This window comes from Neofelis nebulosa, chromosome 7, assembly GCF_028018385.1.
Source record: "Neofelis nebulosa isolate mNeoNeb1 chromosome 7, mNeoNeb1.pri, whole genome shotgun sequence".
In the NCBI taxonomy this organism is placed as follows: Eukaryota; Metazoa; Chordata; class Mammalia; order Carnivora; family Felidae; genus Neofelis; species Neofelis nebulosa.
This window is the reverse complement of record NC_080788.1, coordinates 117222489-117242119: the sequence shown is the minus strand read 5'-3', so window position 1 is coordinate 117242119 and position 19631 is coordinate 117222489. Positions and strand designations below refer to the sequence as shown.

Here is a 19631-nt window from a genome sequence, read left to right as displayed (position 1 = left end):
TATAATGTAAGGTAGTGGTCCAGCTTCATTCTTTGGCATGTGACTGTCCACTTGTCTCAGCATCATTTGTTGAAAAGACTCTTTTTTCCTCCACTGAAATATCTTAGTTTCCTTGTTGGAAATCAATCTGCCACAAATGTGAGGGCCTATTTCTGGACGATCATTTCTATTCCATTGATCTCTTGTCTACCTTTATGCTAGCACGGTCTTGACTGTTGCAGTTTTGTTGTGAGTTTTAAACTCTGGAACTGTGGGTCCCCCAACTTTGTTATTCTTTTTTAAGGTTGTTTTGGCTATTCTGGGTCCCTTGAATTTCCAAATGAAGTTTAAGATCAGTTTGTAGATTTCTGCAAAGAGGTCAGTTGGGGTATTGGTAAAGATTATGTTGAATCTATAGATTAATTTGGGAAGTAGTAACATATTAACATCTTAACAATATTAAATCTTCCAATTCATGAACATGGGCTATCTTTCCATCTATTTAAGTCTTCTTTAATTTCTTTCAATAACGTTTCGTGGTCTTTAGAATTGAAGCTTTGCACTTCTTTCGTTAACTTTACTCCCGAGTATTTTATTCTTTCTGGTTATTTTCTTAACTTTATTTTTATTTAGGATATGTTATTAAAAGTATTTTTTCTGTTTACATTTACTTTTTTAAGTGTGGCTTCTGGAAAATTTAAAATTTTATTTCAAAGAGTGGCACACATTTTATTTCAAATAGTGCTGTTCTAGAATAAAAAGGCTGCGATTAGAGAAAACAAAGGAACAAGAAACATGACTCTGGAGCTACATTTGTGAAACGGTACAGAATTTTTGCCTATTATGGAAATCACAAGTCTGGAAGAGCTTCCGGTTGCACTCAGAAACAACACATGCAGCCATTTGTCCCTGTTCTACATGGAGGGGATTTAATCAGCTGTAACCTTCAAGGCCTTCTGTGACTTCTCAGCCCATGGGCCTACACAGGTGGTAAAAGTGACATTGCCTGAGCCCAGGCTTGAAAAACCAGGAAAAGCGTAAGAAAAGATAGCTCATGAGGATGGTCTCAAATCCCTTCGTATTATATCCAAGAAAAGGAGCAAGAGAGCCTTGCCATTGGCCCTGAAGTTCACTCATCTCTCACCAGTTCTCCTCCACCAGTTGGTACCCACTAAGGAAAATCTTCACTGGTCCTCCAGGATTGGTAAAAATGCCCCTTCCATGTATGCCCTTGGTGTTTTGTAACATTTATTACACAGATTTGAAGTTGCCTGCTTATTTTTCTTTCTTCTCTATAGACTATAAGCTTCTCAAGCAGAGAACATACCTTGTTAATCATTGAACCACTAGAATGAAGTGACTGGAATGATAACTATTGGGTGAGGGACTGGATGAATGAATGTGTACTATGTTCCTTCTTTCTCTAGAAGAGAATTTGTTTTTTGAGTTTATTTATTTTGAGGGGGGGAGGGGCAGAAAGAGAGGGAGAGAGAGAAACCCAAGCAGGCTCCATGCTGCCACTGCAGAGCCCAATGTGGGGCTCGATCTCATGACCTGAGCTGAAATCAAGAGTCAGATGCTTAACCCACTGAGCTGCCCAGGCTCCCCTAGAGGAGAATAATTTTACAGCGTTACTTTCTTTTTTTTTTTTTTAAGACAGGTGCTGTCTATATAAGTGCATTTTGGTTCAGTGGACAGAATATTAAATTTGTTGTCAGAAAACTGACCTAGTTCCAGTTCTGGCTTTGTTACTGACTAGCTGTGTGACCTTGAATAGTCACTTACCTTCCCTGGACTTGATCCGTCGGCTGTCAGATGAAAGGCTAAACTGGTGAGATTTAAGACTACTCCCAGCCCTAATATTCTGTGAGATGTTAGAAAAAAAAGGCTAACTGGCTTTCAGTTGCAGGCTTGCTTCCAGACAAGCAATTCAGTTGAACAGCTGAGATCCCCGACCTTTTGCAGGGGCCTCTGCCTCCTCCCCCTCCTCCATGTCTTAGCAAATATTAATAGCCAAGGGCCTCACTGAGTGTGGTTTTTAATAGAATCCAATTTCAGTCCATTTAGAGTGGGACTTTTCATGCTGACTTGGTAATTTGAACTCTGTCATGCCTGATGGGCTGAATGCACTTTCCCTGTCTGTGGGGGGGGGGGGGGGGGGTCTCTCCTGCCCTGAGGCATGTGAGTAGGATCCCAGGGCATTGGAAGGAAACAGGCAAGGACTATTCTCTTTCCTGATGGTCACCATCCTCTTCCAGCCCAGAAGCCACTGGCCTCTGAGTGGAACCACAGGGAAAAAACTGGATTGATCTTTGGATGGGACTGGAAGATACTTGGTTCTGAAAACCAGCAGAATTATTCCAACTGATTGCTGTGCAGTCTCTGATATTTTGGGAGAGGGCATGTGAGAAAGTAAGTGGCTTCCTCTGCACTCCCCTCTACCCCACCCCCACCCCCACCAAGTACGTGTCCTATTTGATTAGAGAGTAATCTGAGAGCCTATTGGGAGTTCCTTCCTTCTAGAGTGCAGTGTGGGAAAATGGAGGATGAACATACCGGTATTAGCCATACCATAACTGAGGAAACTGGGGCTCACGAGGTGGAGGGAAGAAAATGAATGTTTATTCCACGCTTAGCCTGTACTGGTCACTGGGCTAGGAGACGCCTGCTTCTTAATCCTACTGATAACCTTTTAAGGGATATAAAATTATCCCCATATATAGGGGAGGAAAATGAGGATCAGAAAAGTCAAGCAACTGCCCCAAGGTCACACAGCAAGTGGGTGTCAAAACTGGTATTCAAACAAAGCTCCGTGTGTCTGGGTGCTCTGATTTGTCTGCTGGTCTAGCTCACAGCGCTCCTTCACCAGGCTGGTCATTGGAAGCACCTCAGGATATTTTTTAAAAACTATAGTATCCTGAGTATTATCCCCAGGCGTCTGATTCAATGGGTCTAAGGCAGAGGCTGAGATTATGTATTTTTAAAACGCTACTTCAAGTGATTCTGATGTTTTGGGAAGCACAGCACTGGGGAACGTGGCTTCTCTTCCAACCTGAGCCTCCTACAGTTCCTCAGTTTTCAGAAGCACAGATCCAGTCCAGGCCTGCATTTACCCCAAGTAACATTTGCCACTGAATCCATTAACCGTTCATTCCAGGCTCAGGGCTCAGTATTTATCAAGCACTTACTGTTTGCCAGGCATTGTGCTCAGCATTCTGGCTGCAAAGGTGAATAAACCATAGCACCTGTCTTGAGGAACGTGCAGGGAGTGAGCGAGACAAACATCAGTAGGAAGGTCCAATTCTTTGTAGCAAATGCTACACACAGGTAGGCTTATGTTGCTTTAGAAGTACAGACCACGGGGTCAGGGAAAGCTTTTGAGCAGTGATGCCTTGGTGGAGTCCTATAGGAGTTAGCAAGACAAAGAGGGGATTGGAGGGCTGAGGCATGGCCAACTAGGCAGAAGGAACAGCATGGAAAGGCCCAGAGACCCAAAGCAGTGAGTTTGGAGAATCACAAGGGGCTGTGTGACTGTGGAACATAGGATACCTTTGGAAGAGGACCAGGAGGGGAACCTGGAAGAGTCAGTGGGAGAAATTACCTAGGAAACCTTGTGTGCTATGCTTAAGATTTTTAAGCTGTGGAATGACATAATCAGACCGTGTTCTGGAAGAGGAACTCTCACAGAAATGACAGGGTGGACCGCAGGCAGAAGGAGGTGGCAACAGAGAAACAAATTAGTTGCAGAATTAAGAATTTATGTGTGTCAAAAAGCACCATAAACAAAATTTGAAAGCAAAGCACTTGGAAAGCCTATTTGGGATGTTTCTTGACAAAAATAACGTTCTTAATAAAATTACAAATTGGTAATAAAGATAAACATAGCAATATCAAATAAATAGAAAAATCACAAAGAAACAAGTACAAATGGTCAGTAGGCATTTGAAGATGTTATTCACTAATAATTGAAGAAGCGTGAGTTCAAATAACACTGACATACCGTTATTTTCCTACCGAACTGGGAAAGGTTTGATAAGCGACAATACCCACTATTAGTGAGGGTGAGGGGAACAGGGCACTCTCAGGTCTGCAAATAGGAGAGTGCAAAGTGTAGTACAAACTTTCTGGAGGGCAGTTGGCAACGTATAACAAAATTCTTAAAGGTAGCCAAGCAATTTCCTTCTTGGATTTTATCCCAAGGAAATGGCCATCAGTGTATGCAAAATTTAGCTACAAGAATGTCTGCTGCAACATTTATTTACAGTCAAGATTGAGAACAAATGAAAATAATCGCTATTAGGAGATTGGTTACCAGATGAGAGCCCATCCACATAACGTAGATGCTGTTGAAAAAGTTGGAGAGACGTACAAAAAATGTTTCGTCCATGGTATAGGAAGTGAAGGAGTACAAAGTGCAAAACAGTGTGTCTGATGTGCTACCATTTGTGTGTGACAAAAGAATATATATGCATATATTTGAAAATGCATAAGTGTTTTTGGAAGGATATACAGTACAAGTAATTGGAGGGAACTAGATGCTGGCAGACAGGGTGGAAAGGAGATTTACTTCTTGCTGTAGAGCTTTCTGCCCTTTTTGAATTTTGTATCTGTGCATGTATTACATATTCCGAAATAGAAATACACATTTTGAAAAGTAAGTTACTAAAGAGTATATACACTGTACTCCAGTTTTTGTCTTTAAAAAAAGAAACAACCCTGCACGGGCACGTCTACATTTATACCAAAAAGAACTTAACGATGAGTCCAAAAGGATAGCTATGTTTGTCTTGGGTGGTAGGATGACGGGTTGGAGTTTGTCTCCCCCGCCCTCCCTAAATTTTCCACAATACACACGTGAGGCTTTCCTAGCAATAACAAGAAAAGTACAATTCCCCCCCCCGCCCCCCCCCCCCCAAAGAGTCTATCACAAAAGTCCAAGCAGGATGACGAAGCAGGTCAGATCCAGGTTTAGTGCTCCAGGTCTAGTTCAGGGACATCTGCAAACAAAGCATGTGATCACAGTCCCTGCTTGGGGGAGGGATGGGAGAAGGAAGCTGAAGGTCTGCTAAGGTGAATAGACCTGATTTTGCTTACTCGCTCTCTTAAGTCTCTGTTGGACAAACGCACAGCAAACTCAATCCCTCCGCCCCAAACATCAAACAACACCGCCAAGGCAGCTTTTTACTTTGGGATCACTTATCTTTGGGTCACAGTGAATGGACTCCAGTAAGCACGTATGTGTGAATCACCAGACAATCTGGTTTTCCACATTTCTCTTTAGAAGGATGGCAACAGTCTTATCCCCACCTGTCCAGCCCTGCCCCAACTTACTGGATGAGGCAAGACCCTCTCTCCTGCTCCCTGTTGGAGCAGTTAAGTCCAAATCCTTCCTGATGGCACGAGGGAGCAAAGGATGACCGTGCTGGTTGGAACTGGTTCTGCAGTCCACCTCTGACCTCATCCTCAACCTTCAGACCCTGACAAGCAGTTTGCCAACTCACAAGCCTTCTGGGCGGGAAGCTTGGGAACAGGGGAGTTTTACACACGTGCCTATGTTGCGTATGCTGCGGGATGGCTCTGAGCTGAGAACATGTGAAACCACCCTGGAAGAAGAGGGCAGAGGCAAGGATATGGTAGGCGTGGGGGAGAACGTGGCGGCTTCTCCTCTTCCCCAGAGGTGAGCTACCGGCAAGCAACTGCGAACCCCCCTAGAGATTCCTAGCACCTTCTCGAACCCTGGCCGGAAGCCTTTCAGGAGCTGTGTGAGTATAACCTGGGCTTCTGGCTCCGGGGCCCCTCAGCAGTGATTAGATTCTTTAGTGGTAGAGTCTCTGATTACACAAATAACCCATAATTACCTTTGTGTTTCCTTTCAAGCTCTACCTATAATTGTGAATCTTCCCCGATGGCTGGGGGAATGCTAGGTGGGTTGGGATATGTGCTGACATCAGAAAATAGAATGAACGATACGCAGAAATAACTGCTAGGTCTCAGATGTCTTTTCCTGGCCCGTCCCCGCCCGGACCACTGGGGAGCCTAGTGTTAGGGACCTTTTTTTAACCTTGAGCTAAATACAGGAGGCAGCCCACGTGTGGTACCTACTATACCATTGGCACAGTCAAGGCTTTTCAACCTAATACACACTGTCCTGCTCTCGACTGGTTGTAACCACTCAATATAATACTTTGTAGAGCACCTACTACCAACTACAGAGTAGTTAGTGGCTAGAGCTCTGGAGTCAGACAGACCTGGTTCAAATCCTAGCTATGCCACTTGAGGCCATGTAACCTTGGGATAGTTACTGTGTCTGGTTTTCAGTTTCCTTCTCCACCTAATGGAAATAGTGTCTCGTGGGGTAACTGCATGAAAGAAATGAGATTATACATGTAAAGATCTGAGGACAGTGCATTTAATAAATGCTAACTATTAACATTATTGCATCTGTATATATTTTAATTTGTACAATATTGTCTCACTAGTCACACAAAAAAATACACGAAAGTGCTTTGAAAAATTTAAAGCATCATATAAATGAAAGGTGTCAGTGGTGATCATCTCGTAGGAGTATTTCTCAACTCTTCCACCTCCTTAAAGACTGGGACTACATCCTATGTCCCACAGTGTATTGCACGACGATGGGCAAACAGTAAGCCCTCAGTAAATGCTTCTTATTTGACTGGAGCAACATGGCATAGCGTAAAGAGCGTAGATATCGGGAGACTAGGCTGGGATAAAATTCGTTTAAGGCAGGAGGGAGCCAGTCTGCAGTCATAATTTATTCATTCAACAAATATTTGTTGAACACATTCTATGTGCTAGATACTGAGTCCAGATAATTTCATCACAAGGAGGCCGTGCAAGTTCCCACAAAGCCAAGTCCCCGGGCAGTCTCCACGACACCAGCCCACTCTACTGCACAAAGGCGGCGGCCAACATTGTTCACCACCGGACAAACGGCCCATTGCTGTGGGGGAAGCCAGTCCTGCCCGGCTGGAAGTAGCTCTGAGAGTTGGGAGAGGGAGGGACAGTGAGAGAGTGGGCCGCTTCCAACAGAAATGACAGGAACTGCTGCCCGTTAATGTATCTTTATTTACACTCGGTCCACAGTTCGATCCCCAGTCCATACAATGCTCCTTCCCCTAGACGTCAGCTCCCCTCCCCTCCGTCACCTATGCAGTCGGCCCCGGGCCCACTTCACCCTGCCCCTCTGCTGTCACAGCTGCCTGCTGGGTGGGAGTATGGCAGAATGGTATGTGTGGTCACCAGAGGGCACTGAGAGTGGGCTTCAGTGGCATGTGAAACCTGGCAGAGTCTCAGATCCCCAAGCGGGGAGAGAAGAAAGCCGAGACAACAAGTGAGGGAGGGAGGCAGGGGCTGAGGTTACGGGGGGTCGGGGTGGGGAATCCAGTGTACAAATTCAGGGTCTGTTGGCTTAACCGATGCTTCTGGTGTTTGTCTCATCCCCGCATTCGACACGGTTGCCTGGAGATGCTCTGGCGTGTTGGGAAAGTGTGGAGGGGTCCAGCCCGTGGTCTCCGTGCCTGCTGCCTCTGCGACGGTACACCTACCAGGCTCTGCCTCCGTCAGAAGCACTGGCCAAAGTCAAGGCTGCAACAGCATTCCCAGCCCGTAAGAGTCCTCTCCAGCTGTCCCCGAAGAAGTGAGGTCCCTCTCAGTAGCTGACCTACTAGAGAAGGGGACTCTCCATTGCAGGCAACCGACCAGATTCCCAAACTGCGTGTCTCCTTCTCTTCACACCGGGAGCAGACAGATTGTGGAGGAGTAGCAGGAGGAAGGAGGGGGAGCCGGAAGAAGTGGGGAGAAGGGAACAAAACCCAGGAGGGGCTCTTCATCGGGCTCTTCACCTGAAGTCCCAGGTCTGGCGCAGGTGCAGCTCTAGGGAGGTGCTCTGGTTACATGGCTTCCTTCTCTCTCTGGGAACACCTGCTGAGTTTCATCTCTGTCAGCTGGATATACCGGATCACGTTGGTGTCTGCGAGGACGAAAGCACACCTTAGGGAACGCGTGGTGGGGGAACTGTGGGGTCTCTACGCAGATTCAGGCCAAAGCTGTGTCTGCAGATCACGGAGCCTGAGGGGGCGACCAGGAGTCCGGCCTCCCCTCCACTGCCCCTACCAAATGTGGACGGGTCACTGGGACCCAGGGGGCAGACGGGAAGGAGAGGAGAGCGGGGGGGACTCCCTCCACTTACTCCCAGGCAGCAGCACATCCCAGTGGTGCTGAGTCAGCACAGCTGGTGGAGACTCTGGAGTTTCACCTCAGGCAAGTTACCAACTTCTCTGAGCCTCCTGTCTCATCCGCAGGAAACAGCCTCCATTTTTCAAATGCCTACTTTGGGCCGCGCTTGCTACCTTCATTATCCATTTAACCCTCATTACAATCATCTCGAGTACCTGGCATCATCCTCACCGTGACAAAAGGGAGAGCTGAGCCCTGGAGAGATTAAGACGCCCAAGGAGACGCGTGGTAAGTGGTGCACCTGACTCGGCAGCCTGCCTCCCCTGGGGATCATGGTGCCTTCTTCATAAAATTGTTGCGAGGACCAAAATAGGTAAGTCTAAAAGCGCTTCATCCAATGAGCGATACATATTGAGGGAATGTAAATGTTTTCCAATCGAAGGGTTTAAAATGACTCTGCTTCCATTGTCTTATATTTGTCTTGATCAGTAAGGTCAGGCACCACCTCGCCACAAATGGGGCATTTCCCCCCCAATGTCAGGCATTGAATTAGTGACTGGGGCATGGCAGGGAACAGCCACCTCGCTCTACGCGCACCGCGATACAAGGGCTTCGGGGCTGCCTGGGATGCGACACTTCAGGAAGCAGAAATGGATGTCGTCTACTACTCAAAAATGCCAGCGGTAGCATCTAGAACGGTGCTGGCATATAGAAGCGTCCAAGAAAATTCTGTTAAACGAGTCTGGTTCTTCGTCCTCACGTCTCCCTTAGTCTGCGCTATAGAACACAATTTATATGCAGAAAACAAATCAACAGCACATAAAAGGAAAGATATGGGTGTTCTTTCGAACCATGGGGAGAAAAGTATACATTTGGATGTTGGCAAACTGGTCCTGAGGTTCTTAAAGACTTTTTGAAGGAGAATCGCATTTTTTAAAAAATCAGCCACGTGAACGACCATGGCAACATCAAGTCAAACTCAAGGCAAACATAGTAATGCCACCGGTTACCTCCTCAAAGAGGCTCTTCCTGACGACCCGGCCTAAAACAGCACCCCCTTTACTCCTGATTCTTTTACGCTGCTTTATTGTCTTCCTAGCACTTACCACTACTAAACGTTACATTATCTGTCCATTTGTTTACTGTCCATCTTCCTCTGTCATGACGTAAGAAACTCCTTGAAGGTAGCAGCTTCCTTTGGTTCGCTATCTACGCAATACTTCCTGACCCATTGGACCCGCTCAATAAATATCCGTGGAATGAATGCATGGCTGAGCTGGTGGATATGAATTTAAGTGGGTGGTCCAGGTAATGCAGGCTCTAAGAAACGGCACTTGACCAGAGAAGTCAGAGCACACTTCCCGTAAGATGCCGAGCCTAGCGCCAAGAGCATCCATTCTTATTCTGTCTCGCCAAGTGGAGCGTGAGATCCTCACAAGGTGGGACTATACCTTCTCAGTCACATCCCTGGCGCCCAGCACAAACTGTGGCACGCACTAAAAATTCAGTATGTATTTATTGAGTAAGTGAAAAGAGCTGGATCCTGGGTTGGAAAAAAAAAAAAAAAAAACCCAAAGAATTCCATATTCTATTTGAAAGAGGTGCCCGAGCTCCCTGGAACCCAGACCCCAGGCAAATGCACGGACTGTTTACTCTCCTCATTCCAGGTCCTGGCCCACACTGGGCTGTGCTAGCCAGGGAGCTGAGCACCGCCAAGAGAAGGCCTCAGGAGCTGCCAGTGGGGCTGACGGTAAGAAAACAAAGCAATTGTCTCCTTCCTTACCTGTCGGCTGTCGGGTCCTTGCTTCTTTCAGGTAGTAGAGGGCTTTGTCATAGTCTCCCAGGTGGTAGAAGGCCACACCAGACCGGTAAAGGGCCTTGAAGTTCTCTCCTTCTTTCTTCAGGACTTTGAGGCAATACTCTTTGACTCGCTCATAGTTTACCAGCTCGGCCTGGAGCAGGCAGGCTACAGACGAAGAGAGAAAGGAAGGGAAAAGTTATCAACACAGCAGACTCAGAATGTCTCTCTTTGGTTCTTTCTCCCTGCCCAGAAAAGGTTTAGTCGTGTTGGGGCTTCACATGGGATTTGTCATCAAATAATCCAGGGTCCTCGGACTCAGTTTCATGACCAGCAAGCTGTGTGACCTTAAGCGAGTTACCTGGCGTGGCATTATGGGTCGAATTGTGTCCCCTCCAAAAAGATATGTTGGAGTCCTATCCTAATTCCCAGTACATCAGAATGTGACTTATTCGGAAATAGGACCTTTACAAAAAAGGTAATCAAGTTAAAGTAAGGTCGTTGGAGTGGGTCCTAATCCAATATGACCGCAGTCTTCATAAAAAAAACACACTATAGACTGAATGTCTATGTTTCCCCCCCCCCCCCAAATTCATGTGTTGAAAACCAGTCCCCGGTGAGATGGTATTTGGAGGTGGCTAGGTCATGAGGGTTGTGCTCTTCGAAGAGACCTTAGAGAGCTCCCTTGCCCCTTCTGCCACGTGAGGACACAGCGAGAAGATGGCCGTCTGTGAACTAGGAAGCAGACTCTCACCAGACACCAAATCTACTACCTTGATCTTGGACTTCCCAGCCTTCAGAACTGTGAGGAATAATTGTGTTGTTAGAGCCACCTGGTCCATGCTATTGTTACAGCAGCCCAAACAGACTAAGACAAGGGGAAGTTCGGACACAGAGACAGAAACACACGGAGCTCAGACGACATGAAGCGACATGGGGCAAACATGGCCATCTATTAGCCAAGGAATGCTTGAGGTCACCAGGAAGTAGGAGAGAAGCATGGGGCAGATTCTCCCTCACAGCCCTCACCTTGATCTGGAACTCTGACGCGAGAAATTTCCAGCGTTTAAGCCGCCAGCTTACGAGACTTTTGTTGTGGCAGCCCTAGGAATAAGCTCCAAGAAGCAATAACAATACTAACTGTGGCTAATACTTGTCAAGTGCTCACCTTGTGCGGGGCGCTTGTGTCACTGCTTGTATTCCCTGACATGATCCTCGGGATACCACGAGGTAGGTCCTACTCTTCTTCCCATTTTACAGATGAGGAAGCTGAGGCCCAGAAAGATCAGGTCATTTCCCAAGGTCACATAACATGAGAGAGGCAAGGCTGAAATTCAAATCTAAGCTGCCAGGCTCCACAGCCCAAGTTCTTTATTGAGTTGGTGAGGGGGATTTTCTAAAATAATGGCCATAAAGTATTTAACACAGGGCTTGGTACACAGCAAGTACCCAAGGTGTTATTTAATATTCTTACAATTCTTTTCAACCCTGCACCCCTTCAGGGACAACTGCCTCTGACTTTCTTCAAGTTCCCTTTCATACGAATTTGTCTTTGCAGTTCCTGGGAGCAGGGACCTTTTGATGGGCCAGTGCCCAGCTTGTACAGGGCATACCTCTGGACCCGCGAGGCCCCGTGTCCCTGCTGAGCCTGGCAGGTACCCATGGTGGGGCCCGTTCCTATTCTCTATCAGCCATCTCTGAGTAAATCATCTCTCCTTGAAACTTTCTCTCACCAGAAATCAGCCAGAGGGCCAGGGTCAGGGTCAGGGTCAGGGTCAGGGTCAGGGTCAGGAAAGCGCGTGAGAACCTGGAGAGTGATGCCCTCTTTCCTCGTGTGCCCAGGGGCCTCCCTGCCTCACCCTACTCCCAGCCCTGCTGAGCTAGCTACCTCCCCCTCTGTGCGATCACTCAAATGTTTAGTAGGCATTGAGCAAAGATTGTCTTACACATGACGGAGGGATTGCCAAAAAATGGGATGCAGGGCAGGGAAAGACACCTGTCTGCTTCTTTGAAGTGAATAAAGAGAGAATAAAAAGAGACGTAGGAAACAAAAGTGCTCTTCCCGCCAAGACCAGACTGGGTGGTGGTGGGAGAATGCAGACCTCCAGGCCTTGTGCTCCCATTTATCCTACATGAGACGAAGCATGGTCTCTTTGGGATGGAGACAAGTCAGTGATTTAAATCTTCAGGGGTCTAACTTCAGCTGTTTTGATCCTTTAAACAACCTCCCAGGGGTCAGAATTGCTGAGTAGGAGACCTAATGCCCTTTCACTGGGCATTCTGGGCAAAAATAAGACCCCAAACCAAAAAACCCACATCCCTCTTGTAGGCTGAGGGGGAGGGGCACCACACAGTCTCTCTCAGGTTGAAGGTGTGAGAACCAGGAAGTGGAAAGAGAGTCAGCCTAGATCTAGAAACTGACCCATCAGGTTCCACAGCCCCCCCCCCCCCCCCCCGCCGGGGGCAGAAAGCCAAAGGAGTTGACAGAAGTGACAGGCCTGCTAGTCCCTTGGGAGTGGGTGGCTTGGGTCACAGAGAACCAGGATGGCTGGTGGCCAGAGGTCCATCCGGCGGAGCTCCTGCCACCAGCCTCCTCCTCTCCTCCATCAGCTGTGGGGACCCCTGTTGGAGTCCGCCCTGCTGCTCACAGGGCTCTGTGGACAGGGAGGGGTTTCTCTCAAGGGGGTTCCTGTGCATGGCTACCCGTGTGGGACTCGGCTCCCACACCTGCTCCCAGAGCTAAAGGATTTCCTGTCTGGGCTCCCACGTGCCTCATTTGGCATTCTCACTGCCCGGGCGGGGCCGCCCTCTTCCCATCTAGCCGTCCATCTTCAGATGGACACTTCTGTTTGCTGACCTGAGCAGCGTAGGAAGTGGACCTTTGTCTCTTTTAAAAACAGCTTTTGAATGTCTAAAATGAGGGTGGGGTGTTGGGGAAAGGAAGCAAAGAGGGCTGGGAATGGAAAAGATCCTCCTCCTCCGGGGCAAAAGGAAGGATAGCAATCAAATTCTGGGAATCGTTCCGTGCAAATGTTGCAAATTCCCCTGCAGAGCCAGATCCGGTGGGAACTGTGATGCCTGACTGTGGACCAGGGTTCAGACCGGGTGGGAGGTGGGGCCAGGCTGGTAAGGGGGTGGGGCCCCAGCTGGCACCACAGGCGGAGCCCAGGAAGACAGAGAAAGCTAGAGTTGGGTCTAAATGGGCTGCCGTCTGAAGGCTGGCCAGAGAGGTGGGATCCAGAGGAGAAACCTGGGGTGCCAGGCCAGAGCTCTTAAGAGGGTCCAGGAGGGAGGGGGAAAGAGGCAGTCTGGAAAGCTGCCTGCAGCCCTACCTATAGGTGATTTTTAGGTACCCCTCTAGTTTGGTGGGGAGCTATTTAAGGTTCATACAACCAGCCCAAGGGAGAGGTAAGAGGGGATGTTTGTAGGCACACTCTAAGGAGTGGACAGAGTTCAGGAGAGGTTGATCGGCAGTCTCCTGATGTTCCTTCCACGTCGCTATGCCCACCACCCAGGGCCTGGGGATTATGGTGGACTTTTAGAATGGGTCACGTTATCCCAAGGCCCTTTCTTCCTCTTAGTGGTTAATCCCTTACCCCATGTCAGAGATGGCGCTCAGTACCTTACATATACCACACCTTTTCAACTTCACGGTAACCATGAAGCAGGTTCTACTTTTATGCTTCTTTTACAAATGATGAAACCCAGTTCCAGAGAAATTAAGTAACTTACTGAAAGTCACTCAACTAGGAGGTGGTAGAATTATGATATTTACCCACTTCTGCCAGGATCCCCAGACTGTGCTCTTGACCATGGGTATCTGTGGGTCTGTGTTTGAAGCCCTCCAAAACCCAAGTAAGCCCTGGTAAAAGCCACGTCACCTGCGTAAACCACCTTTCTCTGTGTGGTAGGGTCAATAAGGCAAAAAGCAATCCCTAACTGCACTGGGCACTGGGATCAGTAGTGAACCAAACACCTACTCTGTCCTGGAGCTAATGGGCTGGTAGGGAAGGCACGGGTTCCATGATCTCAGATACTCCCAGGTGCCAAGATGGAGAAGGAGAAGGGAAGAGTGGAAACACACTGAGGGGGAAGGGACCTCAACCAATATACAGTATCATGGGAGGACTTCATGGAAGAAGTGGTATTTAAGTGAAGCTCTGAAGACTGTTCCTCAACTTAGCACTAAAACATCTTAGGCTGGATAATTTTCTGCCGTGGGGGAATGCCCTGCCCGTTGTATGATGTTTAGCAACATCCCTGGCTTCTACCCACTGGATGCCAGTTGTGAGAACAAAACAATGTCTCCAGATATTGCAAAATGTCCTGTGGGGGGTAAAATTCCCCCCTGTTGGAGAACCAGTGATCTCGGTGGTGGAAAGGGGAAAAAGCTTTCTAGGCAGAATCTTTTCCTTCTTCTTTTCTTTCTAGGCAGATCTTTTTCTTTTCTCTGTTAGAGAAAGAGATGGTGGTAGGGGGCAAATGACTTATTTGAGGAGTTCTGGGGAACCACGCCTGGTTGGAACAGAGAGATGGAAAGGATGGGTAAAAGGAAGGAAAGGTGAGGGCACCTGGGTGCCTCAGTCAGTTGAGCGTCGTACTTCTGCTCAGGTCATGATCTCCTGGTGCGTGGGTTCAAGCCCCCCCTCAGGATCTGTGTGGAAAGTGCAGAACCTGTTCAGATTGTCACCTTCTCTCTGTCCCTCGCCCCACTCATGTATGCACATGCTCTCTCTCTCTCAAAAATAAAAACATTTTTCTAAAAAAGCTGGAAAAGTAAGATGAAACCAGGACACCCGGACCCTTCTGGACTGTGTTTAGGATCTGGGACTTTGTTATTAGTCACCCTGGGATGAAGAAATGGTTTGACTAGGTTGGCTCAAGTGGAGGCAGAAAGACAGGGGAGGGGGATCAGTTTAAGAGGCAACCAGGAGATAGAACATTAGGGGACCTCTGAAATATTTTCCCTCTGCTGTCACATTCGTGTGGTTAAAGCCCTTCATCCAGGAGGGCTAAGACTGTCATTTTGGGTTCACTGATGATTCAGAAGTATTCTTCCACGTTGTTGTAACCTGGTCTCCATGTGAATTAAAGTTTACAATACGACAGTCTAAGGGCTCTGCTATATGGAATGGGCCAATATTTTAGAGTACTGGGCTGGGGATCAGAAAAACTGGATTCTAGTCCCACTTTTGCCATTAGCCAACAGTATGAAAATCACTTTCCCTTTCTGGGCCTCAGTTTCCTATCTGTAAAGGGAGGGGCCTCCACTTGGCTGAATAATCTGTGCTCTCCATTGCAATCTAACAGCCTATGAATACAAATGGTTGTCACTTAACAGAAAGATGCCATTGTTTCATTGGTTCCTCTTCGAAAGGAATTCTGTCTCCCTGTGACTTATGGTGAGGTATCTTCTGTTGGGGATGGCACTCAGGAGTGGGAGGGCAGAGATCAAAAGGGCTTCTGTAAGACAAATCTCCCTCTATGTGGAGATTTTTTTTTTCCACATAGAGATTGGATTATGTGGTCTCCCAAGGCCATGGACCAGGGCAGGATCTTCCCTGAAGGGAGTAAGTTCAGCCACCATCAGTCAGTCTCAGCAGAGGAGGCTGTGAACTTGGGAAGGCAGGCCTCATGCTGGATGGAGAGGAAGCTTGTTCCCGTCTGTGGCCTCCACTCTGAGTATATATTTGGATCCAAAGATGTAGTCATGTGGTGGCAGAGGGGGTGCAAAGTGGGAAGCCGTGTCCACGGTGGACATGTAAAGATAGCCCTGAGTTCCCAGACAATCACACCCGGAAACCCTTTTGAAAGAAATGTTATTAACCTTCCGGTCTCTGAGTTTTCTGACATGTTTAAACAAATGCTGCAGCCCTGCATCAACCAAGCTGTGGAGAATTAAGACAAGTTTCTAATGGTTGGGAAGAAGTTCTAGAAGAGAAAAGCCTTCCCCAAGCCCATAATGGTGACAGAAGTTGTAGACAGTGCAAGTTACAAGAGAAAGGTAAATTGGGGGGACAAAAATTGGGCTATAAATGTCCAACTATCCCTTGTATGTGGAGATTCCTCTTCCACTGCCAACCTTGGGTGGTTAGAGTATGCTTTTATAAAAGGAGCTGGCAGGCTTTCTTTACTCCACAAAGGGGTCTGTGGTAGGAAAAAGAGAATCGGCAACCGAAAGAACCCCATGGCCCAGCCGTGCACTCAGACGGAGGAAATCATATGTTTGATGTTCTCCAAAGCAACCACACTGAGACCTCAGGCTAAAACATGTCAGGTTCTCCTGGCTCTGGCACCTGTTTTGTTTTTGTTTTTCCTGGTGCACGCAGGGCATAGTGACTGCCTGGGCAAAGTGCCACTCACTGGCATGAGATGAAGGGAAGCTGGATGAGAGAAGGAAGAACAAGTTCATGCAGTCATTGGTTTTCTTCTTACAACTGATCTGCTATAGTTTGTCCTTACCAGCTGTCCAGAAGGGAAACATGGACTGGATGGGAGGGAAGGAAAGACCGGATTGGGGCCGGGAGTGAGGAGAAGGAGGTTGCCCCACTTTATGGGTTGAATTGTGACTTCTCCAAAAGATAAGTCCTCATCCTCAATACCTTAGAATATGATCCTATTTGGAGAAAGGGTCTCTACAGAGGTAATCAAGTCAATATGAGGTCACTAGGATGGGCCCTAATTCAAGACAGGGCCCATCAATACAGGGTTCTGGTGTCTCTAGAAAAAGGAGAAATTTGGACACCGAGACAGACACACATATGGGAAAGACGATGTGAAAAGACATAGGTAGAAGGCGGCCATCTACAAGCCAAGGAACCTAGGCCACAAGAAGCTAGGAGAGAGACATGGAACTGACTCTCCCTCAGAGCTCTCAGAAAGAACCAACGTGAGCAACACCTTGGCCTTGCCCTCCTAGCTTCCAGAACTGTGACAAGACTTCTGTTATCTTAAGCCACACTTTGTGCTGCTTTGTGATGGCGACCTTAGGAAACTAATACACCTTACTGCTCATCCCTTTGAGACGTGGGCTCAGGGAGTGGCCATTGCATTAGTGGGGGGAAATCTCCCAAAAGTGGACCAAATTATTTGGTTTTTGAATTTATTTTTAAGGGGTCACGGCATAGCCGTAAAGTGGATGGAGTCTGGATCGGGACGGAGGTGACATTCGGAATGTTTAACGACCGGGATAGGTCATAACCTATCCGGATTGGCATATAGTATCGTGCCGTTGTGCCAGTTCTGGGGTGTCCTGGCTGAACATCAATTGCTCGATCTGGAGATCCAGGACTGGGCTGCAATCCAAGCTCTGCCACCTAGTAGCCCAGGCCCTTGAGCATGTTACTTAATCTCCCTCGGCCTCATTCTTCTTATGTATTAAGTGGAGATAATAATATCTATTTTGTGGGAACACTTGTGATGAGAAAATGAGAAAATTAACGTATGGTATGTGCTTCACACGGTGCTGGGCACAGAAACCGATTCTCCTAAGTGCCAGCTCTTTAGGAAGCCATTTGTCAAACATGGTTTCCCCAGCAACGTGTACATTCGTCAGAGAACATTTCCATTTTGAGTCCTACACACAGGGTATGACACATACATACCCAGAGCTCAAGCCGGATTTAAAGCAAATTTTCAATATGGGTCAGAGACATTCTGGAGGGTGATTTAGAGGGTCTTTCTATGACAGAGCCGTGAGAATGCGGCCTGGGCAGTGAGACGACGGAAACTTTACGCGTGTGGCTCCGTATCCAGGACTGGAATGACCAACCCCACCCCCACTCGAGTTCCACCTCTCCATGAAAGCGCTGATTTTCTCCTCTACATACACAGATGCTGGAGTTCAGAGTTCTGAAAACCCTGATTTCTTTTGATTTCTCGGTTTTGCTTCATGGCCTGGATGTATAGAAACTCACACGTGCCCCCGCTGCTCCCCAAACCCAGGTCTGAGGCTTGGTCTTCCCTGCCGGTTTTCCTTTCAGAGGTGGGTCTTCTCTACTGGGAGTGGATGGGTATATGCAGAGAACATTCCAAAAGTAGCTTTGCAGCCAGAAAAGGGGGCTTAAGGGAATGAATGGAGTGGGGCTCCGGGCCTATTTTCTCCTCGCTTACACCCGGGACAGCCTCTGAGTCAACAGGTGGTTCTACCCCTCTACACACCCAACCGCAAATAGTAGTGTCGTCTGCACCTGCTCCCTCACCGAGGATGGATGAGCAGGTTCCATAGTCAGTATCTGGCTGACAGCTTTATGGATGGGGTGGGGCTGGACCCAAAGTCACTGAGCTCCTCTGCAGCCCCAATAATCCAGGAGAGCTAGGAGCTCTAAATGTCAGCGTGGCAGGAAAATGAATAAGTCGGCTCCTGACTCTGTACAGCAATAGAGAGTCTGGCAGGTGGGGGGGAGCAGGGAAGTCAGAAGTGTTTTTAGCAGACAAGTTGCTGGTCAGTTTCAGTGCCTCTGAGTTAGTTGATGCGACGGTGTTCCCAGCAGTGGCATTCACGCGTGTGTCCTTGGGTTAAAACGCGTCACCTCTCAGGGTCTCAACTTTGAAGTAGGTAAACATAAAGATAATTGTGGTTGCTATCTACCTTTTCCTTAAACAAAATTTTTTTTTCAACGTTTATTTATTTTGAGAGAGAGAGAGAGAGCCCGTGAGAGCAGAGCGTGAGTGGGGAAAGGGGCAAAGACAGAGGGAGCCGTGCCAAAGCAGGTTCCAGGCTCTGAGCTGTCAGCACAGAGCCCGACAAGGGGCTCAAACTCGCAGGCTGTGAGATCATGACCTGAGCCAAAGCCGGATGCTTAACCCACTGAGCCACCCAGGCACCCCGCTATCTACATTTTCCTTGAAGGCTTCTGGCAGGATGAAAAAAAGTCTGACATCTGACGAGACCCCCACAGACAAATGTTTCTCATTAAATCATCCGTGGAAACTTGTTTAACGTGGAGATCCTAGACCCCATGCCCAGTGATGTGGATTCCCAAGGGCTAGGCCCAGTAACACACATTTTTAGTAAGTCCCCAGCAGGTGCCTGCAGGTGGCCTTCACCTTCTGAGCTGGTACTTTATATACTAGCATTTTGGATGTATGTTTCTTGGGGATCAACCAGTTGGTTAAACCTTGAGAGCCCAGGACAGCAGGGGGGAGCTCCAGGATTACCCACGAGGGCAAACACGTCCCAAATGGCCAATCCTAGAGCTAGAAAAACCTGCACGTGTGGGAAAACAATTGTTCTCGGGCAGATGATCAGCTTGTGACACTTTGGGTTCTTCTCTTCTTAGAGTCTAGAGACTTCTTGCTGGAGAACAGGAGCTCAGGCCAGGGAAATGGGGAAACAGGGCAGAAGGCTGAAATGGTCCATAATAAGCTCAAGAGAATCTAGCCCTGTACCAGGAGGAAGTGTCCATCCATCCTTCCGGAAGGGTAGTTAAATTAAGAGCAGATAACTTTTATTAAGTATGAATGGGACAAGCACTGTTGTAAGCATTAACTCATTTCATCTGGATAACAATCTAAGGCTCTAGTACTTCTCTAGATGGGGAAACTGAGGCCCAGGGAAGTTCATTCACTTTGCCCAGGGTCACAAACAACTAAGTGTCAGGGCCAGGATTTGAACCTGAGCCACCTGGCCCCCGAGACTGTGCTCCCAAGTGTT

The 19631-nt window shown here is 47.8% G+C and overlaps 1 protein-coding gene across 1 annotated transcript in view; it reads right to left on the bottom strand.

Moving 5' to 3' along the window:
• Positions 1 to 6372: 6372 nt before the first annotated feature.
• TTC9 (tetratricopeptide repeat domain 9) overlaps positions 6373 to 19631 on the bottom strand; it is a 31011-nt gene continuing 17752 nt past the window's right edge. The window contains exons 2-3 of the mRNA XM_058739506.1: positions 9962 to 10144; positions 6373 to 7972 (exon numbers count right to left, since the gene is read on the bottom strand). Coding sequence (XP_058595489.1) covers positions 7893 to 7972; positions 9962 to 10144 — 263 coding nt within the window. The 3' untranslated portion in view covers positions 6373 to 7892. The remainder of the gene's footprint in view (positions 7973 to 9961; positions 10145 to 19631) is intronic.